Below are 22,043 nucleotides of genomic sequence, written 5' to 3'. Positions count from 1 at the left end.
TGGCAGACGCCTGTAATCCGAGCTACTCAGAAGGCTGAGGCAGCAGAATCGCTTGAACCCAGGAGGTGGAGGTTGCAGTGAGCCGAGATCACGTCATTGCACTATAGCCTGGGCAACAAGAGTGAAACTCCATCTCAAAAAATAAAATAAAATAAAATAAAACAAAGGTGGAGATGGCAGGATTTGCTGGTTAACTGTGGGTGGAAGGGAAAGACAGAAGTCAAAGACAGCTCTAAGGTTTTTGGTCTGAGCAGCAAAGGACAGAGCTGAAGAAAGTTGGGGAGCAGCATGCTTAGGGGGAAAGATTGGAAACATTTAGGACCTATGGAATTTGAGATGTCTTTTAAACGCTTGGGTAGAAATGGTGATGAGGTAGGAGCCCAAGGTTTCATGGCCAGGTCTAGATTAGAGACAGATATTTGAGGATTATCAGAATACAGATGGGGTTTAGTGTCATTAACCTAGACAAGAGCACCTGTGGGTGGGTGTAGATAGAGATGTCAACGCTATGGCCCTGGGTCATGCCAAAGTTGACATGCTGGGCTAGTGATGAGGCCTGACCAGAGAGGTGCAGAGAGAAGTGCTGGAAGCGGGGAGGGAAAGTGCTTCAAGGAGGGAGGGGTCAGCTGCATCAGACGCTGCTGCTGCTCAAGCAGGTGTGGGCTACGGACTGACCATCATCCAACATTCCAATGACCCTAGTAGCTTCTTCCCCAGAGGACAGTCCTTTGGTCCCATTTGAGCCAGGGTTCCTGACTGAAATCAGATAAGGTGGGTCCCAGTCTTGCCAGAAGTCTTGTCTGAAACTCGCTCTGCCCCAAGGAAGATATAACCAGAAAGGAGATCTTGTTTCCATGGTCAGGAAAGGGGGGTGCAGGGCAGAGCCACGGGGCGGAGGAGGATGGGGGGCATTTCCTTAAATTGGCACGACCCCTTGGCCTTTCCAAACAACCCCTTTCTCACAGATAACCACTAACCGTGTAAAAAAAAAAAAAAAGCCTCGCTGCGTAAAATAGAATCTCTATGTACAATTCAAAGTCGTCTGGCCTCCAGGGAAGCTCCTTCCCTTCGTAGCAGCCTCCTTGGGGACCTGGGGGGCGACCTGGCTGGAGGGGAGCAAGATCCCGGGTCTTTGGCCTGGTCCAACAGGAAGGATAATCGGGCATCCGCTTCCCTGGAGAAAGGCCGGGAGAGCAGAGGCTGGGGTATGTGCTCAGGCTTAGGATCTGGGGCTGTCGACGGAGTGCTGGAACAGGGGATGAGGAGGGCTGGGTGCCTAACCGGGTCTCAGAGGACTCGGGGGCCCAGTGTCATAGACTCTGGGGATAAAGGATCGGTCACCTTTTCTGCCGTCTCAGCTCTGCCCTCTGGGCTCTTAGCACCTGCAGCACGGGATCGTCCTGGAATTCGCTGCCGTCGGAGTCTGGTGGAGGGAGGAAAGAATGAGCTCCAAGGGGCCGGTCTCTTAGGGGGCTGGCCCGCCACAGACATCCGGGAGGGAGCGGACATCACCTTCTGCAGCCTGCAGCAGCTGGGCGGCCTGGGAGAGCAGGGCCTCCGAGGGGGCGTGGTCAGCAGCGGGAGGGGGCGGGGCCAGGGCCTCCGGAGACCCCACCTGGAAGGCAGGCGGCGAGGCCTTGACTGTGGATGCCTGCTCAGCTGGAGAGGGTGGGACCTCGGGCTGCCGGCAGGATCCAGAGGAAGGAGTGGCTTCGCTCTTCCAGATCACTGACCCCGCTGCTGGTGGCAAGGCCTTGGCTTTCCGAGACTCGGCCTTGGCCCGACACCGGGATTCAGATGGAGGGGGAGTGGCCTTGGTTTGGGGTTGTGTGGCCTTGACTTTCAGAGATCCAGCCTCAGGTGGAGGCTGGCCCTCGAAGTGAGGAGGCCTGTCCTCCAGGCTGTCAGGGAACAGCCGAGCTGCCACTACCTGGCCCAGGACACCCCTGAGCTGAGGGCCAGGTCCCTGGCCAGCTGCAGTGACTCCCTCGGCAGCCTCTCGGCGAGGGGCTCTGCTCCTCTGAGACATGGGCCCCAGGCTCTTAGGCTGGGCACAGCTGCTTGGCTCAGGGATGGGCAGACTCTGGGGAACAGCTGGGGATGCGAGGGTGGAGGCTGGAGGTGCAGGGGTAGAGGCCAGGGGAGCCGGGGTGGAGGCCGGGAGTGCAAGGGTGGAGGCTAGGGGAGCCGGGGTGGAGGCCAGGGGAGCTGGGGGCATGAGGGTGGAGCCCAGATGTGCTAGGGTGGAGGCCGACTGCATGGGAGGAACAGCCCCAAGGGATACCCAAGGCCCAGACTGTGGGGCACAGAAGAACCCGTGGGGGCTGGGGGCCCAAAAGATATGTGGAGAGGACATTGCAGGAAAAGGAGGTCTCTCCATATAGAAGGCCTCCGGTGGACCAGGCCCGGCCACACTGCTCCGCAGTGGGACATGGTTAGGCTGGGTCCCCAGAGAACCGAGGGTCTCCACTGGAGCAGGAGAGGTCTGTAGACAGATAAGAGAGATCTGAGACCCTCTCTAGAGAGGGTGGAGGGTCCTCAGTCCCCCTCAGATCCAGCCTCTCCTCTAGCTCCCACCAGGCTTCTCCCTCCCTCGACTCACCAGAGTGCGAAGGGCAGGGGTCGGAGGTGGCACCCAAGCTCTGTCACTCTTGCTTCCCTGAGCCTGTTCAAGTTTCCGCCGCTGCCGCCACTGGTACAGAATGTCATCCTCTGGCCGAAGGGGTGCTTGGGAGGAGGCTGGGGCTGGAGCAGGGGTAGGGGTCTGGGCCTGGGCTGGTGCCGGGGATGCTGTAGGGGATGGGAGGTAGAGAGGACAGTGTGAGGCAGGGGCCAGGGAGATCAGCAACCCCATGACAGCTTGCACACACGCCCTCCAACTGTGCAGGGGGTTACTCAGATAGGCTCTCTAGATACTGTCCCGGGTCCTCTCTAGGGTGGGAAGAAGGGAAGGGGTCAAAGTCAGGGGAGCGAGCACTCCTGGGCTTCTCCACCTGTCATCATTCAAGTCTTTGTTATATATATATAGAGAGAGAGAGAGAGTCTTGTTCTGTCACCCAGGCTGGAGGGCAGTGGTGAGATCACTGCAGTCTCGACCTCCTGGGCTCAGGCGATCCTCCTGCCTTAACCTCCTGAGTAGCTGGGACTAAAGGCATGCGCCACCACACGGGGGTAATTTTTATTGTTTTGTAGAGACAGGGTCTTGCTTTGTTGCCCAAGCTGCTCTCAAACTCCTGGGCTCAAGCCATCATCGTCTCACATGGGCCTCCCAAAGTGCTGGGATTACAGGTGTGAGTCACAGCACCTGGTCTCATTCAACAAATATTTATTGAGCTGTTCTGGACATTGGAGTTACAACAGTGACCAGAAGACATATTGCCTGGAATCCACCCACTCCCCCACCCCCTATAGCCCTCACCCTGCTCCAGCCCCACTTACCCAACCTGGACTCTCAAGCAACCTCCCTGGCCTCTCTACTCTCCTCCAAATCTGTTCCCTACTCTCAGCCAGAGGGAGCCTGTGAATACCTGAGTCAGACCAGGCCCTTCGTGCTTAGGAACCCTCCCTTGGCCGCACTTCTCTCCTGGTAAAAGGCGAAGGCTTTGCCTTTTACACCTGTGGCTCCGTCTGTCTGGAATGCTCTTCCCTCAATTATCGCACGGTGCATTCTCTCACATCCATCAGATCTTGGTCACGTTCCCTGGCTTCCCTATTCAAAACTGCAACAACCAGCTGGGCTCATTCTTGTAATCCTAGTGCTTTGGGAAGCCGAGGGGGTGGGGGGATCATTGAGTCCAGGAGTTCGAGATCGGCCTGAGCAACACAGTGAGACCCCCTCATCTCAACAAATAAAAAAATAAAAACAATTAGCTGGGCATAGTGGTGCATGCCTGTAGTCCCAGCTACTCGGGAGGCTGAGTTGTAGGATTGCTTGAGCACAGCAATTACACTGTGATGGCACCATTTATTTATTTATTTATTTTTGAGACAGAGTCTCTCTCTGTCACCCAGGCTGGAATGCAATGGCACAATCTCAGCTCACTGCAACCTCAGCCTCCTGGGTTCAAGCGATTCTCTCCTGCCTCAGCCCCCTGAGTAGCTGAGACTACAGGCATGCACCACTACGCACCACTATGTACCATGCGCAGCTAATTTTTGTATTTTTAGTAGAGACTGGGTTTCGCCACATTGATCAGGCTGGTCTCAAACTCCTGAGCTCAGGCAATCCTCCCGCCTCAGCCTCCTTACCTGAGCCACTGCACCTGGCCTTTTTATCCCTGTTTTACAGCTGGAGAAACAAGGCCCAGAGAGGCCCAAAGTCCCATAACTGGTCAGTGGCAGAGCTCGGATTTGCACCCAGACTTCCCTCAGTCCTTGCCTCTCAGCCCTTACCAGGTGCCCTGGGGCCAGGGCCCTTGCCGGAGTCAGGGATGAAGGTCTCCGAGAGGGGAGAGAGGCCATCGGAACTGGTGGGGAATGAGGAAGTGCTGGCATCACTGGGGCTGAGGGAGGAGGAGGAGATGGAGACTTTGCTGCAGGGAGAAGGCAGGAGTGAGGCAATGGAGGTCTGGGCCATGTGGAGCTGCAGTGGGAAGGGTGATGAGGGCGGGGGTACAGGCACCTGCGTTTGAGCAGCCTGGCAGCTCTGCTCTGTAGGCTCAGCGTCTCCAGGTCCAGCAGGGATGAGTTCCATGTGTTGAGATTCTGCAGGGTGACAGGGTCAGACGCCAGCCCCAACCCAAAGGCTGCTGGGAAAAGGGTTCTAAACAGGGCCTGGAATGCAGGGTGTACCACCCTCAGTAACCTCATGTGTCAGCTTAGGATCTGCTTCTCCTCCTCAGGGAGGAGAGACCCAGTTTTGCCCTTTGGATTAGCATCTTTTTTTGGGGGCGGGGGGCATGGAGTTTCGCTTGTTGCCCAGGCTGAAGTGCAATGGCATGATCTCGGCTCACAGCAACCTCTACCTCCTGGGTTCAAGCAATTCTCCTGCCTCAGCCTCCCAAGTACCTGGGATTACAGGCATGTGCCATCACGCTCGACTAATTTTGTATTTTTAGTAGAGACGGGGCTTCTCCATGTTGGTCAGGCTGGTCTCGAACTCCCGACCTCAGGTGATCCGCCCACCTCAGCCTCCCAAAGTGCTGGGATTACAGGCGTGAGCCACCAAGCCTGGCGGATCAGCACCTTTCATGGACAAATCATGGTTGGAGTAGGATGGATCCCACCTCTCAGATCAGAGCTGACTCATAAGAGCATTCTATCCTCTGGTTCACAGTGGTTGGCTCAAGGATGAGTGAATCACAGTGAGCCCTGGGGCTTCAGATGGAGCACTTAGAAAAGCCCCCACTTTCCACTGGAGTCATGGAGCTAGGACCATGGGAGCCTAGAGACCCCAAGGGCCATCCTGGCTACGAGAGGAAAGCCTGCCTGGGACTGAGCCCAAAAAAGAGGAGCACAGAGGTGGGTGTGGTGGCTCACGCCTGCAATCCCAGCACTTTAGGAGGCCGAGGCAGGAGGATTGCTTGAGCCCAGGAATTCGAGACCAGCCTGGACAACAAAGTAAGATCCCATCTCTACAAAAAAAAAAAAAAAAAAAACACAGAAAATTAGCTGGGCACAGTGGCGCAGGCCTGTAGTCCCAGGTACTCAGGAGGTGAAGGTTGCAAAGAGTTCAAGCAGTTCAAGTCTGCAGTGAGCCATGATTGTGCCACTGCACTCCAGGCTGGGTGACAGAGTAAGATCCTGTCTAATAAAAAAAAGAAAAAAAAAAAAAAAGGTTGGGTGCAGTGGTTCACACCTGCAATCTCAGCACTTTAGGACGCCAAGGCAGGAGGATTGCTTGAGCCCAGGAGTTCGAAACCAGCCTGGACAACAAAGTAAGATCCCATCTCCACAAAAAAGAACAAAAAATTAACTGGGCATGGTGGCACATGCCTGTAGTCCCAGGTACTCAGGAGGCGAAGGTTGCAAGGAGTTCAAGGCTGCAGTGAGCCATGACTGTGCCACTGCACTCCAGCCTAAGAGTAAGACTTTATCTAATTAAAAAAAAAAAAAAGGCCGGGCTTGGTGGTTCACACCTATAATCCTAGCACTTTAGGAGGCTGAGGCGGGCGGACTGCCTGAGCTCAGGAGTTCGAGACCAGCCTGGGCAACATGGTGAAATCTCATCTCTACTAAAAAAAATACAAAAAAATTAGCTGGGTGTGGTGGTGTACACCTATAGTCCTAGCTACTTGGGAGGCTGAGGCAGAAGAATTGCTTGAACCCAAGAGGCAGAGGTTGCAGTGAGCCGAGATGGTGCCACTGTACCCCAGCCTGAGTGACAGAGCGAGACTCTGTCTCTTAAAAAAAAAAAAAAAAAAGAGCATGAGCCTAGAGAGAGGTAGGTCTCTCCCAACATTATTCAAACACCTGGATCCAGGCATTTCTGGAAACATCTACTTTTGGATTTCTCAATTACATTAGCCAGCAAATCCTCCTTTTCTGTTTTAGCTTCCTTGAAATAGGGATCAGCTCTAATTCTTTTTTTTTTTTCTTTTTTGAGACAGAGTCTTGCTCTGTCACCAGGCTGGAGTGCACTGGCGCTATATCTCAGCTCACTGCAACCTCCGCTTCCCGGTTCAAGTGATTCTCCTGTCCCAGCCTCCTAAGTAGCTGGGATTACAGGTGCGCACCACCATGCCAGGCTGATTTTTGTATTTTTAGTAGAGACGGGGTTTCACCATGTTGGTCAGGCTGGTCCTGAACTCCTGACCCCGTGATCTGCCTACTTCAGCCTCCCAAAGTGCTGGGATTACAGGCGTGAGCCACCGTGCCCAGCCTTTTCTTTTCTTTTTTTTTTGAGACTGAGTCTCCCTCTGTCGCCCAGGCTGGAGTGCAGTGGCCGGATCTCAGCTCACTGCAAGCTCCGCCTCCCAGGTTCACGCCATTCTCCTGCCTCAGCCTCCCGAGTAGCTGGGACTACAGGTGCCCACCACCTCGCCCGGCTAGTTTTTTGTATTTTTTTAGTAGAGATGGCGTTTCACCGTGTTAGCCAGGATGGTCTCGATTTCCTGACCTCGTGATCCGCCCGCCTTGGCCTCCCAAAGTGCTGGGATTACAGGCTTGAGCCACCGTGCCCGGTCTTTTTTTTTTTTTTTTTTTTAAATAGAGACATGGTCTTGCTCTGTTGTCCAGGCTGGAGTGCAGTGGCACGATCATAGCTCACAGCAGCCTTGAACACCTAGGCTCAGCCATCCTCCAGCCTCAGACTCTCAAGTAGCTGGAATTATAGGTGCATACCACCATACCTAGCTCTTTTTAAAAAATTTTTTTTTTTTAAGTAGAGGCAGAATCTCACCATGTCGCCCAAGCTGGTCTTGAACTCCTGGCCTCAAGCAATCCTCTCACCTTGGCCTCCCAAAGTGCTGGGGTTACAGGTGTGAGCTGCTGCTCCTGATCTAATTCTATCCCAGGGCTGGTGGTGTCAGTTCAGGTACATAAGGGAGGGAGTGAATGGGGATGTCACCTGCTTTATTTCCTGAAGCGGAGCCACAGCGTGGGATGCACTGGTCACCTTGGCCGCAGTAGGGACAGCTGTATGGGGTCTTCCTTCTGGTTTGTTGGCTCCTGCTGAGAAGCTCCAGTTAAGGGTGTGAGGGCCAGGAGGAGTGGCTGCTGGGGGCATTGATCAGCAAAGGTTTAGGGGTGGGGGTGGTGGATGGCACTGAAGGAGGTACCTGCTGCACTTTGACTGCTAGGGTCTGGAGAGTCAGACTGCAGCCACCAAAAGTCAGCTGGGGTTGGGCCTGCAGGCTGGCGCTCCTCTCGACTGGTGGGCTGAGCCTGGCGGAACCTATTTATATACCTGTGAACATCAGGGGATAGCAAGTGAGTGGAGAGAGGAGAGCCAAGTAATAAGAATAATCATCATAGCAACCAACGTTTACCAAGCACCATGGCAGAGCCTGGTAGCTATTCCTCAATATCTGCTTTTCTTTCTTATACAGTCACATAACTATTTTTGAGACAGGGTTTCACTCTGTCACCCAGGCTGGAGGGCAGTGGTGCCATCATAGCTCACTACAGCCCCCAACTCCTGGGCTCAAGAAATCCTCTCTCCTCAGCCTCCTGAGGACCTGGGACACAGGTGCATGCCACCACGCTTGGCTAATTTTTGTATTTTTATTTATTTATTTGTAATTAATTAGTTTATGTTTTGGGATGGAGTTCTGCTCTTGTTGCCCAGGCTAGAGTGCAATGGCGTGATCTTGGCTCATTGCAACCTCTGCCTCCCGGTTCAAGTAATTCTTCTGCCTCAGCCTCCCAAGTCCCTGGGATTAAAGATGTATGCCACTACGTCCGGCTAATTTAGTAGAGACGGAGTTTCACCATGTTGGTCAGCTGGTCTCAAACTCCTGACCTCAAGTGATCTACCCACTTTGGTCTCCCAAAGTGCTGGGATTACAGGCGTAAGTCACCGCAGCCCTGCCAATTTTTGTATTTTTAGTAGAAACGGGGTCTTGCCGTGTTGCCCAGGCTGGTCTGGAACTCCTAGGCTTAAGGGATCCTCCCGCTTTGGCTTCCCAAAGTGCTGGGGTTACAGGCATGAACCACTGTGTCCGGCCAGGAATGTAACTTTTAGCTGGGCATGCAGCCGCTCTCCTATGGACTATATTTACCAGGTACCCTTGTAGCCTTGTGACCACGTGACTAAGTTCTTGACAAACAGGGTACGAGATGTGATTTTGGAAAGCTGATGTGGTTGAAAGCCATTTTGCACCATGAAGGAAAGGGCAACGGTCTAGAGTTGGGATGGCAACAAGACAGAAGAAATCTGTGTCTCTGACATCTCAACTACAGGCTGCCACGTCATCCCTGGTGGCTTCTGCCTGGACTGCAGGTGAGGGAGGAATAAATTCTATCTTGTTTCAGCCATAAATAATTTGGGACTCTTTGTTACAGCAGCTGAACCTGTATTCTACAAATCTAAGTGGTCACTATGTGAGAAGCATTGCTAGAGATCATTACAGATAGTAACTCATTGAAAGCTCAAACAGCCCTAGGGGATGTGTACTATTAGTATACCCAATTTAGGCCTGGCAGTGGCTCACATCTGTAATCCCAGCACTTTGGGAGGCTGAGGCGGATCACCTGAGGTCAGGAGTTTGAGACCAGCCTGGCCAACATGGTGAAACCCCATCTCTCCTAAAAATATACAAAACTAACCAGGCATGGTGGTGGGCACCTGTAATCCCAGCTACTTGGGAGGCTGAGGCAGGAGAATCACTTGAACCCAGGAGGGAGAGATTGCAGTGAGCCAAGATCACGCCATTGCACTCGAACTTGGGCAACAAGAGTGAAACTCCACAAAAAAAAAACAACCAATTTAGAGATAAAGAAACTGAGGCTGGGCATGGTAAGTCTGGCCTGTAATCACAGCACTTTTTGGAGGCCAAAGGTGGGAGGTTTGCTAGGTGTGGTGGCATGCACCCGTAATCCCAGCAATTCAGGGGGCTGAGGTGGGAGGATGGCTTGAGCCCAGGAGTTTAAGGTTATAGTGAGCTGTGATTGCACCACTGACCTCCAGCCTAAGCAACAGAGCGAGACTCTGTCTCTAAATAAATAAATAAATAAATAAATAAATAAATAGAGATAAACTGAGGCCAAGATCATACCCAGAGTTAAATGACAGAGCTGGGATTTGAACTCAGGCAGTCTAGCGCCAGAGTTCTTAACACACATAAAGTGCCTGGTCCTAAAAGAGTGCTGCAGAAACAGCTCTGGCCATGATGATTATTACTGCATGCCTTCTCCCTCCCTCTAACCCAAAGCCTCCTTTTCCCCCAGGGCCACTGGTACTTACTTGGCCACTATGGAGTCCCCGCTGTCAATCAGGGTGGGTGCTGGGGAGGCCCCCAACTGTCCCTCAGTGGTGCTGGGCGAGGAAGGGGTCCCTGAACTGGATGAAAAGGACTCCTCAAACAGCTCAGGGGAGTTGGGACCTGTGGCTAGAGCCTTGGGAGCTGGTGGGAGCCTGGATCTCTGAGACCTGGATGGGCTCAGGGTCTAAGATCGGGGAAGAGCACAAAAAGAAAAAGTATGAGGCCTGATGGGTCATCCCTGCAGGGGAACCAAAACACACACAAAGTCTCAGTCCAGAGAGAAGGAAACACATCCTGTACTGATAACAACCTAGTGTGATGGGGGCTCGGATGGGGAATCTAGGTGGTAGAAAGGGGGACAAGGGCAGGGTCATGGGGAGGGGAGAAGGTCACATGTCTTCCTACCCGCTAGAGGTCATTCTCTTGCTACTGGACCAGCACTCAGCACTCTTTGAGGGGGGTCCTCACCTTGGGACACCAGGTCTGGCTCCAGGATGGCCAGTAGTGGCTTCGACCCAGGGGCGCATCTCCAAAGGGACTATCTTGAATGGAGAAAACTGGCAGGCTGCAAGAGGAAAGTGGAGTTCAGGCAGCATGTGATTTTGCTGCGGCCCTGGGGAGGGGGACATTACAGGAGGGCAGAACCAGACAATTGCCATAGATTCCTGGAGGAGAGGGGCTGTCATTCCCATGAAGCACCGCTGCACGCTCAGGATAGCGACAGTGGAAGGGTGAGTCCCGGGAGCCCGCCCCTGGAGCAGTCTTAATAGGGAGCAACTCAGGAACTGGCAGCCGGTGGTTCTCAACCCTGGATCCAGTCTAGGAGGGGCTTTTCAACGTTACAGACGCGCGGTTCCCATTCCAGGCCAACAGAATCAGGACATCTATTAGTGGGCCTGGGCCTCCGTGTCTTTTCCGCAGCCTCCCAGATGATTGTGAAGTGGAGCTCAGGTTAAGAACCGCGGCTCGCTGGGCGTGGTGGTTCAGGCCTGCAACCCCAGCACTTTGGGAGGCCGAGGCCTGTGGATCACTTGAGGTCAGGAGTTCGAGACCAGACTTACCAACATGGCGAAATCCCGTCTCTACTAAAAATATAAAAAATTAGCCAGGCGCGGTGGCGGGTGCCTGTAGCTCCAGCTACTTGGGAGGCTGAGGCATGAGAATGGCTTTAACCCAGGGGGCAGAGGTTGCAGTGAGCCAAGATTGTGCCACTGCACTCCAGTCTGGGCCAACAGAGCGAGAGACTCTGTCTCAAAAAAAAAAAAAAAAAAAAAAAAAGAACCGCGGCTGGACTTTATCACCGAGCATTTCCCATAAATTCTTGGGGACACGAAGGCAAAGGGTAGATGGACTACAAGCCCCAGGATCCACTGGGCTCCGCCTCCCCGAGAAAGTTCAAAGACAACGCCCAGGCATGTCTGGGGGCCATTTCAAAATTAAGAAATTCAGATCTCAAGCCTTCCTTGGGCACCTTTAGCGGAAATAATCCCTTGGGGGCCACTCAGAGAGGAACATAAGACTCTTCGGGGACCCCCGGAATGCTGAAGGCTACGGCTGGAGCTGCCAACGGCTGTGGAGCATGTTGGGAGTTGTAGTTCCAGTGCGGTGGAGCTCTAGCGACTCCAGACCCTATCCCGCCCGTCCCCAGGCTGTGCTGCTCTCGCCCTTGGTCCTCCCCAGCCTCCTGTATTCCCTGGAAGAGCGATCGGCCTCACCTGAGATCCATCCTGCGGCTCCCTCCGCACTTCCGTCCGCTGTGCTCCTTCACCAAAAAGGCCCCGCGCGCATCTCCGTCGCTTAGCAACGCCCTGTCAGCCCCGCCCCTCTCTGTGCCCGCGCAGGCGGCGAGCGGCCTCCAAGGCGACCAATGAAAGAGAGGAAACAAAGTACCCGGAGGGAGGTGCTTTACGATTGGCTGGGACGACTGCCTGCCCGACAGAGCGCGTTTGATTGGAGAACCTGCCGCGTGTAGCAGTAATTGGCAAGACCGTGCACCAATGGGAAGGATCTGAGGCTGGGCCTGAGGTTAGGAGGTGATCCAAAGTACCCTCGCTTAAAAGTCCAGGTTTTTAAGCGCCTTCTTGCTGCAGAAGTCCTGTCTCGACTCCTTTCTAACTACCGTTCTTTCTGTTGCAGGGGCAATGGCGTGGGGGTGGGGGGCGCTGTGTTCCCTCTCTAACAGCTATTCCCCCATCAGTTGGGCCAATCAGTCCGTCCCGGTGGTCATCTAACCAGTTACTTCTTGCTGCAGGAGCAGCTGGTTGCATCAGTTGCCAGGTCTGGGCTCCTGGCCGAGGTAGCCGGATCAAAATGAGCTATTTCGAGCCCCAGCGCGCGGCCCCCGGGGGGCCAGCCTGAACTGTTCATGTTCGCGTCCCCTGGCCGGTGCACACCAGAGGCTGAGTCAGAGGCACAGAATTAGGCCCGGCCTGCGGGGGGACTGGGCCCAAGGCCCGGCTGAGGATGAGGGTAGGGAGGGCCTGTTCTATGTCCTCCTGACATCCTGGCCGGGCTACCGCATTCCCCAGGAATCTGCTCCTAAGACCTCCATCTGCGTCATCCTCAGACCTGCCAGGGGAGAGGCAGTGGATTAAAGGGACTGGAAACTCTTCTGTGGGCTTCTTGGGCTCTGGGCCCCAATCACCGCGCTGTGCTCCCCACACCCGCAAGGCTCCGCTGCCTCAGCCTTAGTTTCCCCTTCTGGAAATTGGGGAATCTTCATGACATCTTCTTGACAGCATTTGCCAAGCATCCAGCAAGCGCTTAATAAATGGCCAAGTCATTGTTTGGGTTTCTAAATAAGGCTCTCCTAATGGCCGGGTCTGGCCACGGTCCCAGTGTCCCTGGGCAGCCCTCCGAGGGGCCGGCACAGGGTGCATTATAAATCGGCGGCTGCGCACGCAGGGGCACTGCAACGCGGAGGAGCAGGATGGAGATCCCGGTGCCTGTGCAGCCGTCTTGGCTGCGCCGTGCCTCGGCGCCGTTGCCCGGACTTTCGGCGCCCGGACGCCTCTTTGACCAGCGCTTCGGCGAGGGGCTGCTGGAGGCCGAGCTGGCTGCGCTCTGCCCCACCACCCTCGCCCCCTACTACCTGCGCGCACCCAGCGTTGCGCTGCCCGTCGCCCAGGTGCCAGGCCTGGGGAGGGGGCGACTCGACCACTTCCAATGCTAGGGGTCTGGGGCAGTCTGGGGTGGGAACGTGTGAGAGAATGTTCGTTGGCCTTGGGCGGAGTGGAGTCCGCAGCTCCGAAGGGCTTCCGGAGTTCCTGGGGAATCTCAGAGGCCGGCTCACTGCAGCGGGTGGGAGGTCCCCGTCGCTCTTAGGGGTGTGTGTGTGTGGCGGGGGTCTCAGCTCCAGAGAATAGAAGGCCTGGGTCACTCTATGGGGAGTCTTGCTTACCCTGAAGGAGGCTGGTGACACGGGAAATCTGGGGAAAAGGAGGCCGGCAGTGACTCCCAAGGGGAAGGAATGTTCTTAGTCTCAGGGAAGAGTTGAGAGACTGTGTGCAGTGGCCCGATATCTCCAGAAGAGGAGGGGAGGGCCCTGCGACTTGAGGAAAGGTTCCTGGCCACTATGAAGTGGGGGAAGGCTACCAGTAGGTGCTGTGGTCCCGTGACTCGGCTGGGAGAGTAAGCAGAGGATCCTGGAGACGGGGGAAGGGTCACCTCGGCGACTTTGGTGGGACTGGGGGAGAAGGGACCCGGGGCTCTGAAGAGGGAGCTGGGGAATCAGTGCCCTGAGGGGCACGATGACTTCGGATTCGCTGACACCAGGGGAGGGCACAGGTTCCTGACCTTGCAGGGGAAGGGAGCCTTATCACTGCAGGGAAGAGGGCAATCCCAGATATTACAGGGGGATGGCGAATCCTCGTTATTCAGGGTGAAGAGGTACTGGGTGACTCCCAGTAGCAAAGCGGACTGCTCAGCTCCGGAGGCCAGAGTGAGCCGCGGCACGGAACCGACGGGGGTGGGGTCTCCCTGGGTGGGTCCCGCGAGCCTGGCCCGGCCTGATAACACTCCCGCCCGCGCCCGCTGCGCGCAGGTGCCGACGGACCCCGGCCACTTCTCGGTGCTGCTGGACGTGAAGCACTTCTCGCCGGAGGAAATTGCTGTCAAGGTGGTGGGCGAACACGTGGAGGTGCACGCGCGCCACGAGGAACGCCCGGTGAGCCGCGGCGGGGGCGGGGTTGGAGCGAGTACGCGCGCAGCAGGGCCGGAGGGGCGGGGCCGCTCAAGCCTCCCTCCCCTCCAGGATGAGCACGGATTCGTCGCGCGCGAGTTCCACCGCCGCTACCGCCTGCCGCCTGGCGTGGATCCGGCTGCCGTGACGTCCGCGCTGTCCCCCGAGGGCGTCCTGTCCATCCAGGCCGCACCAGCGTCGACCCAGGCCCCAACGCCAGCCGCAGCCAAGTAGGGGGCTGGGCCGCGCCTGCACTCCGGGAGCGTCCTCAGGCTCCCTCTATTGAAGCCGATCTGACTCCGCCCAGCCAGATGTCCCGAGCGCGCCAAGAACTGTCCTCTCACCCACTCCTGGATTCTGCCCTGACCTCCACCCTGGACACTGCCTTGATAACCTAGACCCTTACACTGACACCCTTGCTCTCACACCCCCTCCAGCTTTCGGACCCCACACCGACACCTCCCCGGCTTCCAGACCCTACCAGCACTACCCTAACCCTCAGCCAACAGTCTCAGCCCCACCGACCCACTTTCTTGGCATATAGCCCCACTTAAGACCCCTTCTCTACTTCCTTCTGAGTCCTCTATGAAGATATCCGGGTACTACATTTCCATCCCTTGCCTATTTTGACACCTAATTATGGTGTAGACAGCCCTCCCCCAACCCCAGGCCTGTCAGGCACAATCCCCCCACCTCCTAAATGTCCTGGACTGCACAGACTTCCCACTCCAGACCATCCAGGCCTGGTTCCCAAGACCTGATCCTTCCCCTACAACCAGACAGTCCACAACTGCCCCGCTCCAGCCCATTTTCTGCTGTGAAACCCCAGCCAGCCACACCAGACTCTGGAACCCTTTTCTGACCACCCCAATTCTTGGACACCCATCCCAGGCCAACCAGAACACCCAACCCCAAACTGTACAGACTCTCCCACCCAAACCTCCCCAGACACTGCACAAATGTCCTAGGCCCCCTCCCTAACTCTAACCAGACCCCATCCCCCTAAGTCTCTTTGTCTTGACCCCCAAGTCTTCAACCAGATAATCCTCGGCAACCCACCTCTCACCCTCCTCCTCTTCTCCTTCAAGACCCAGCTGAGCACCGGCTCTGATTCCCTACAGCCTTTCTCCCTGCCACGACTCCCTTACTCTTTCCCAGGCTCACTCTCCCAATAAATGTGCTAGAGCTCTGCCAGCTGCTTTGTGTCTTGGCCAGGAAGGATGGACCGGAGCAGACACCAGTGTGGAGTTGGGGGATGTTTACTGGGGTGGGGGGACCTGGGAACATCACTGTCGTTCGTACATCTCTCGTAGGATCTTCATGCTTTCTGAGTAACGAAGCTGGTTCCGATGAGAGGCCTCCTTCCACCTGGGGAGGCAGAGGGAAGACTCAGCAGTTGCAAAAGGCCCTAGGAGGGGCAAGCAGGTTGGGGGACGCTCACCTCTGGCGGATGCGTTTCCAGCGCTGCATGTTGCGATAGATGAGTGTGGAGGGTGAGGGCTCGGGCTCAGAGGGCTGCATGGACAGAGAGGCCAGGTTGAGTGGACATTCCTGAGCCCCACCACATGTGTCCCATAACCCTGGGCCAGCCTGGCATACTCACCTCATCGTCAGCGGTGCCCTGCATCTCAGGCTGCAGTGGGGATGGGATGCGGGATCTGCAGGCATCTCCAGGTGGCCCTGGGGGTGTGGGTGGTGGCAGCTTGTACACATCACGACTCTTGCTGTTGTTCACCTCTGAGCCCTGGGGACACAAGGGCCCCAAGCCAGGCCCAAAAGAGTCAAAGCAGAGGGGCTGGGAATCCACATTCATCCCTCCTGCCTTTCCCAGCAACAAATGGCACGAGGGGCTCACTAAGGGACTCGGACAGGAAGCATGTCTGAAGGGCAGACACCTCAACCAGCCAGGGTCAAGTCCGCCTGCCCCAGGGACCCGTCTTCTCCTATCCAGCCCAGAGACTCCATCTACACCTGTCAGCCCAGGGAGTCACGTCTGCCTGCCTCAGGGAGTCCTGTCTACGGGGTCACATCCACTTAGGAAGCTCTGTCCCTTTTTGACAGCGTGAAGGGTCCTATATGTCTGTCCTGGGGACCCTTGTCTACCCTCCTGGGCCAGATGGCTTATAGACCCCCATCCGTTCCTGCTCCGCCCATCTGCTCCTCAAGGCCTGGAGGCCACTTCTGTCTGTACTAAGGACCCTTGTCTAGCCCCTCGGCTCTTGGGAACCCCTGATCTTGGAGATCGACATCTAACTGCCCAGGGTAACCCTGTTCCCTGTCCCCCAGGCCAGGTGGCTATGTATGTCTTCCCTAGGGACCTCGATCCACACCCCAGCCTAAGGGTGCACATCTGTGTGCCTGGCCTGATCCAGGATTCATGTGAGGGACCTGTGTCTGTCTACCCCGCTAGCTTAGGGGCAGGATCCTTTAAGCCTATCCACCCCACTGCCCTGGCACCAGGCTGCTGGGCTGGGGTCCACTACCCATCTCACCTCCTCATCCTCAGGCAGCGGGGGCAGGGGTGAGCTGGGAGAGCATTCGCGCTCGCGCACAGAGGGGCTGTTTCGCATCCAAGCGCGGCAGATCGGGTACAGTGGCGTGTTCTCACTGAACTGGGCCAAGTCCACGCTCCGGTCGAACAGCTTGATCACATATGTGTCTGGGAGGGTGGGGATGGGAGGTGTGTGAGCATCCTGGCATAGGCCCTCGGCTCCTTGCCGACCCTCTAGGGCCACTGTCTACTCACTGGATCGCTGTGGCCCTCCCTCAGCCAGCCCGTCATCCATCTCCCTCCTCTTCTTCCTCCGCTGGTGGGGGAAGCGGGCAGATGGCCTGCGTAGGGAGAGAGAGTGTCAGGACTGGGGTAGGCGCTGAGAGCCTCTAGTCAGCTGGCTGGGACCCTGCCACCTTACCTTTTGCCAGTGGCTGCGATGGAGCAGTCCCTGTGGGGAAAGACAGTTGACCCTCAGACAAATGCCTGTGCAAAACCCTGCAGAGGGCACCCTGGGGATACTGGTATCAAACCTGAGATGCTCACATGGACCCCACTTGCCTCTTGGGCCTTTTGTCCCACCCATACCCGTGGGGATCTAGGTGGCAACCGCGAGGGGACCTAAGCTTCTCCTGCCACAGGGTCTTTGTACAGGTGGAGTGGTCAGGACTTCGATGGAGGTAGTGCTGGGCTGAGGGGTCAGGGCTTGGATAAGGGAAGAAGTCACCAACCACAAACTCTCAGCTCCAAATCCAATCAGAAAAACTCACTTATTGTGGGTGTCTGAGGGTGTTTTCCCAGCTTCCTCATCCAGACGCTCCCTAGAGGCAGAAGCGATCTCTCAGCTCAGGGTTCCAGGGCCCCAGAGAAGGAAGGCACCGAGCAGCCTCTCCATTAAGCACCTTCCTCCCCAAGTCAGCCTCTGGGGTCCCACCCAATCCACCCAGGATCAGACGGCCCAACCTGCCAGGGTGCCTGGCCCTGTGACCCCACGCTGGCCTACCTGTCCATGTGACTCTTCTCCAGGAGACACTGCAAGACGGCATCCAGTTGGTTTCGGGCTTTGGCCATCTCCAGCTCTGGGGCAAGAGGGAACCCAGCAGGAGTCAGCTCCCAGGCCCTAGCTAAGCGGACAGCTGACTGGGTCAGGGAGGGGCATGCATGTCATCTGCCCTGGCCAATCTCAGAGCCAGGCCCAGGCAGCCTGAAAGGGTGCAGCAGGCAGAGATGGCTGGAGTGATGCCAAGAGCTCTGAGTTCCAAAGCTGTCCGCATGATCGCACTGTGACAGGAGGCAAGGCCAATCACCTTACCTTATGAGCCTTTTGGGTTTTAAAAAAATGTGTTTTAATATGATATAAATATATTAGAAAAAATTATATAGAGATGGAGTCTCACGATATTGACCAGGCTGGTCTTGAACTCCTGGATTCAAGTGAGCCATCTCGGCTTCCCAAAGTGCTGGGATTACCGGTGTGGGCCACTGTGCCTGTCCCAGTGGCAAGGTTTAAATACCTATGTATTATACATAATAACTCACTGAATTATCACAGTAACTCTTAGGGGTAGATGTGAATTTTTTTTTTTCTCGAGAAAGGATCTCATGATGTTGTCCAGACTGGTTTTGAACTCCTGGGCTCAAGTGATCCTGCTGTCTCAGCCTCCCAAGTAGCTGGGGCTATAGGCACGTGCTATAGAGCCTGGCTCAGATAGATATTATTTTTATTCCTGTTTTAAAGAGAATGAAACTGAGGCACAGAGATGTTAGGCCACATGCTCAAAGGCACACAGCAAAGAAATTGCAGAACTGATGATTTGAACTCAGGCTGTCTGGTTCCAAAGCTGAAGTTATGAGACAGAGGCTCAACCTGAGTGCAGAATCTGGTTGAGGCAGTGGTATAATTTTATTTTAATTAATTAATGTATTTATGTTTTGTGAGACGGAGTCTTGCTCTGTCACCCAGGCTGGAATGCAGTGGCATAATCTTGGCTCACTGCAACCTCCACCTCCCAGGTTCAAGCGATTTTCCTGCCTCAGCCTCCCAAGTAGCTGGGATTACAGGAGTCCGCCACCACGCCTGGCTAATTTTTGTATTTTTAGTAGAGATGGGGTCTTACCACGGTTGACCAGGCTGGTCTCAAACTCCTGACCTCAATGATCCGCTGGCCTCTGCCTCCCAAAGTGCTGGGATTACAGGCGTGAGCCACCACGCCCAGCCAACAGTGGTATAATTTTAAATCTGAATTCAATCTGAATGAGCTGACATTTAAAAATTGGGAGATTTCTTTTCTTTTCTTTTTTTTGAGACAGAGTCTTGCTCTGTTGCCCAGGTTGGAGTGCAGTGGCGAGATCTCGGCTCACTGCAACCTCTGCCTCCCGAGTACAAATGATTCTCCTGCCTCAGCCTCCCAAGCAGCTGGGACTACAGGCGTGTACCACCATGTCCAACTAATATTTGTATTTTTAGTACAGACAGGGTTTCACCATATTAACCAGGCTGGTCTCAAACTTCTGACCTCATGATCCACCCACCTCAGCCTCCCAAAGGGCTGGGATTACAGGCATGAGCCACCATGCCCAGCCAAAATTGGGAGATTTCACCTAAAACATCCTGTTTGGGCTTTTTTTTTCCCCTCAGGAAATGAGATCTAGGCCCACCCTCCTGCCCAGTGAGCCTGTGGCTGCCTCCCATCATCACAGAACTTGAGGAAGTGATGATGTTATGCTGTCCTACCTTTGAGAGGTGTTTGCTCTGCCTTTCTGACTGGTGGGAGCTCTGGCTCTAGTGCTCAGAGCCTGGAGGGGACACCTGGGAACTTGCCTGACCAGTCCAGGGACTTCCTAAGAAGCTCAGGAGACACAGGGATTCAAACATAGCTCAGAGGAAAGACAGAGTGAGGGTGGGGAAGGGAGTAGCTGAGATTGCAGCAAAGCCTTGGGCAGATGCAGAGGGTATGGATCTCTCCCCAGGCCCAGCTTCTCTCCTGAACCCCCGACTTGGGCCTGAAGCCTCCCTCTCAAGGGTCGCCTCACAGTCCCCAAGTTCCTCCCTGTACCTCACCAGGGATACCCCTCTCTCTCCCCTACCCCAGCTCACCAATCCCATGACCTGTCCACTAGGCCTCCTGAGTGTCTCTCCCACCCACCTCCTCTCCACTGTACCCATGCTGGTCCAGACCTTTGCTCCCCCTGGGCTCCCGCTTCAGTGTCCCCTTCTGATCCACCCTCCACAAGGCAGCCAGGGGAATCTTCCAGAAAAATAACAAATCTGACCCTGATCTTCCCCTGCTTGGAAACTTCCATTGGAACCTTCCATGACTCCACAGCACAGCACCCAGGGGTGGAGTCTGCACTCCTTAGCCTGGTACTAACAGGTGTACACCATCCCTCACCATCATTTGTGGTCAGACCCACTTCACTTTTCTTTCTTTCTTTTTTTTTCCTTTTCTTTCTTTTCTTTTCTTCTTTCTTTCTTTTTTCTTTTCTTTCTTTCCTTCCTTCCTTCCTTTTCTTTCTTTCTCCTTTGCTTTTCCTTTCCTTTCCTTTTTCCTTCCTTCCCTCCCTCCCTTTTCTTTCTTTCTCTCTCTCTCTCTCTCTCTCTCCCTCTCTTTCTTTCTTCGTTTTTTGTTTGTTTTGGTCTTTTCCAGGGTCTCAATCTATCACCCAGGCTGGAGTGCAGTGGTGTGATCTCAGCTCACTGCAACTTCTACCTCCTCGGCTCCAGCAATCCTCCTGCCTCAGCCTCCTGAGTAGCTGGGACTAGAGGCTCGTGCCACCACACCTGGCTAATTTTCTTTCTTTCTCTCTTTCTCTCTTTCTCTCCTCTCTCTCTCTCTCTCTCTCTCTCTCTTTCTTTTTTTTTGTATTTTTTATAGAGACAGGGTTTTGCCACGTTGCCCAGGCTGGTCTCAAACTCCTGACCTCAAGTGATCTGCCGGCCTCGGCCTCCCAAAGTGTTGGGATTACAGGCGTGAGCCACCGCACCTGGCCTCCCACTTTGTTTTGATAACACTTTTGCCATGGGACATCCTACATCATTTTACTATTATCTTTCTGTCTAAATTCTGCACCCCTCCCACTGCCCTTACCATGCCAGGCCTGGGATCCGGTCAGCTCTGCCCCAACCCAAAATATCTAAGTTTCAGTTTCCCCAGTGACCACAATTCCTATTTCCTAGGATTACTGGAATATAGTGACTGTGAGGATTAAGAGTGCCTGTACTTCAGGCTCACAGCAAGATGTGTGACTGATCCCTGCTGGAAATGGGGAAACTGAGGGGAAGCCAAGAAAAGAGAACTTCTCGGTCGGGCGCGGGGGCTCACGCCTGTAATCTCAGCACTTTAGGAAGCTAAGGCGGAAGGATAGCTTGAGGTCAGGAGTTCAAGACCAGCCTGGGCAATATAGCGATACTCCGTCTCTGCTTAAATATTTTTAAAATTTAAATTAAAAAAAAAAGAGAGAAAAGAAAAGAAGAAAAGGACCCTTCTCAGAGTTACCGGCTCAGGATTCCCCATGTTTTACCACGCACCGCACTGCCTGAGCCACCACCATTCAATCTAAAGCGACTTCAAGCGCAGACCGGGAGGGTGTGAAGGTGGCAGCCAACGCTCGCTGCCTGATACAGCGATTGTCAGGTGGGCTGCAGGGAAAAGTGCAGTCCCCTTTCCGCGATACTCCCTTCTACCGGGACTCCACACCCTGTCAACGCGATGGTCCCGACAGGCCCCCGACGTCAGGGTCCTCACCTGATTTCTCCACTTTCACCTTCACGGGGAACATGGTTTGGGTCCAGGATCTGGCTAGCTGGGTCAGGGGCGCCCCAAAGGGCCTAGGGTCACAAATCAAGGCGGGAGGCGGGCGGGGACAGTTCAAAGATGAGCTTCGTGGGCCACGGGTCCTCCGCCTTTGGTTGTGTCCAGCCTGGACCGTGGCCACCACCCTTCTGTGGGCTGGCCTCTTCGGCAGCAGCTTGCTCCTATTAGTTAATGCAGTCGTCAATCTTAAATCCTGACCAATTGAGAGCTGCCTCCGTAGTCTCCCAGCTTTAGGTCCCACCCTCCTGGGGCTTTGCTTCCGGAAACAAACCATCGACCACCAAGCTTCCTGGGAGGTGTAGTTCCAGGTTCCCCAGACCCACCCGGAGTAACGGCGCCTGCGCCGCGCGGGGCACGGTGGGAAACAAAGGATTAGGGCATCGCGCGGCTTCCTGGGACTTGTAGTGTTAGAAGGGTTGAGCAACACCAATTTAGCTCTTTACCGAATTTAACCAACCGTTGGAGTCCCTTCATCCCTAAGAGGAAGACTAATGTAAAATAATGTTGGGTTCCCTCTCACTGAGCACTCTCTAGGTGACAGGTACCAGTTAATCTCTTTGCAGGTACAACTTCATTCATTTTGCAAATATTTGTTAGTATGCCGGGCACTCTTCTAGGCATTGGGGACACCTCGAGGAACAGAACAGACAAAAATCCCTGCCCTAATAGGGCTTATCTTTTAAAGGATGGACGAT

The 22,043-nt window shown here is 54.9% G+C and overlaps 3 protein-coding genes across 6 annotated transcripts; 1 reads left to right on the top strand and 2 right to left on the bottom strand.

Annotated features, from left to right (window-relative positions):
- Positions 1-52: 52 nt before the first annotated feature.
- PROSER3 (proline and serine rich 3) lies at positions 53-11,666 on the bottom strand. Of its 3 annotated transcripts, none has more exons than XM_033225797.1 (11): positions 11,579-11,660; positions 10,332-10,428; positions 9,845-10,047; positions 7,719-7,846; positions 7,508-7,611; positions 4,622-4,704; positions 4,393-4,532; positions 2,603-2,790; positions 1,513-2,485; positions 1,342-1,423; positions 53-1,174 (listed from the first exon to the last, which is right to left on the bottom strand). In XM_033225797.1, exons 1-11 carry the CDS (start codon positions 11,587-11,589, stop codon positions 1,033-1,035), a joined length of 2,151 nt encoding a protein of 716 aa, XP_033081688.1. In that variant the 5' UTR covers positions 11,590-11,660; the 3' UTR covers positions 53-1,032. The 3 variants fall into 3 exon arrangements, with proteins under 3 accessions (XP_033081688.1, XP_033081689.1, XP_033081690.1); XM_033225798.1 differs by having other exon boundaries at positions 7,508-7,608; XM_033225799.1 differs by lacking the exon at positions 9,845-10,047 and having other exon boundaries at positions 11,579-11,666.
- Positions 11,667-12,754: 1,088 nt separating this feature from the next.
- On the top strand, positions 12,755-15,237 carry HSPB6 (heat shock protein family B (small) member 6). Its single transcript, XM_033225818.1, has 3 exons — positions 12,755-12,990; positions 13,906-14,028; positions 14,116-15,237. The coding sequence occupies exons 1-3, from the start codon at positions 12,793-12,795 to the stop codon at positions 14,275-14,277; spliced, it is 483 nt and encodes a 160-aa protein (XP_033081709.1). The 5' UTR covers positions 12,755-12,792; the 3' UTR covers positions 14,278-15,237.
- A 47-nt stretch (positions 15,238-15,284) lies between these two features.
- Positions 15,285-21,674, bottom strand: LIN37 (lin-37 DREAM MuvB core complex component). 2 transcript variants are annotated; one of them, XM_033225811.1, is made up of 9 exons: positions 21,280-21,674; positions 17,538-17,613; positions 17,305-17,355; positions 16,956-16,985; positions 16,790-16,875; positions 16,536-16,702; positions 15,647-15,787; positions 15,485-15,558; positions 15,285-15,411 (listed from the first exon to the last, which is right to left on the bottom strand). In XM_033225811.1, exons 1-9 carry the CDS (start codon positions 21,620-21,622, stop codon positions 15,330-15,332), a joined length of 1,050 nt encoding a protein of 349 aa, XP_033081702.1. In that variant the 5' UTR covers positions 21,623-21,674; the 3' UTR covers positions 15,285-15,329. The 2 variants fall into 2 exon arrangements, with proteins under 2 accessions (XP_033081702.1, XP_033081703.1); XM_033225812.1 differs by having other exon boundaries at positions 17,538-17,855; positions 21,280-21,529.
- Between the last annotated feature and the right edge of the window lie 369 nt (positions 21,675-22,043).

This window comes from Trachypithecus francoisi, unplaced genomic scaffold, assembly GCF_009764315.1.
Source record: "Trachypithecus francoisi isolate TF-2019V2 unplaced genomic scaffold, Tfra_2.0 Lachesis_group12, whole genome shotgun sequence".
Classification (NCBI taxonomy): Eukaryota; Metazoa; Chordata; class Mammalia; order Primates; family Cercopithecidae; genus Trachypithecus; species Trachypithecus francoisi.
This window is presented reverse-complemented; position numbering and strand designations above follow the sequence as displayed.

Coding starts and splice junctions, on each gene's coding strand:
- PROSER3 (XM_033225797.1), bottom strand. Junction 2,791..4,392: donor CCCTGGCCCCAGGGCACCTG/GTAAGGGCTGAG, acceptor CATCCCCTACAG/CATCCCCGGCACCAGCCCAG. Junction 1,175..1,341: donor GAGCTGAGACGGCAGAAAAG/GTGACCGATCCT, acceptor GCCTTTCTCCAG/GGAAGCGGATGCCCGATTAT.
- HSPB6 (XM_033225818.1), top strand. CDS start 12,793: ATGGAGATCCCGGTGCCTGTGCAGCCGTCTTGGCTGCGCCGTGCCTCG. Junction 12,991..13,905: donor TTGCGCTGCCCGTCGCCCAG/GTGCCAGGCCTG, acceptor CGCTGCGCGCAG/GTGCCGACGGACCCCGGCCA. Junction 14,029..14,115: donor CGCGCCACGAGGAACGCCCG/GTGAGCCGCGGC, acceptor CCTCCCCTCCAG/GATGAGCACGGATTCGTCGC.
- LIN37 (XM_033225811.1), bottom strand. CDS start 21,622: ATGGTTTGTTTCCGGAAGCAAAGCCCCAGGAGGGTGGGACCTAAAGCT. Junction 16,986..17,304: donor CCCTCAGACACCCACAATAA/GTGAGTTTTTCT, acceptor CTTTCCCCACAG/GGACTGCTCCATCGCAGCCA. Junction 15,412..15,484: donor TGGAAACGCATCCGCCAGAG/GTGAGCGTCCCC, acceptor CTGCCTCCCCAG/GTGGAAGGAGGCCTCTCATC.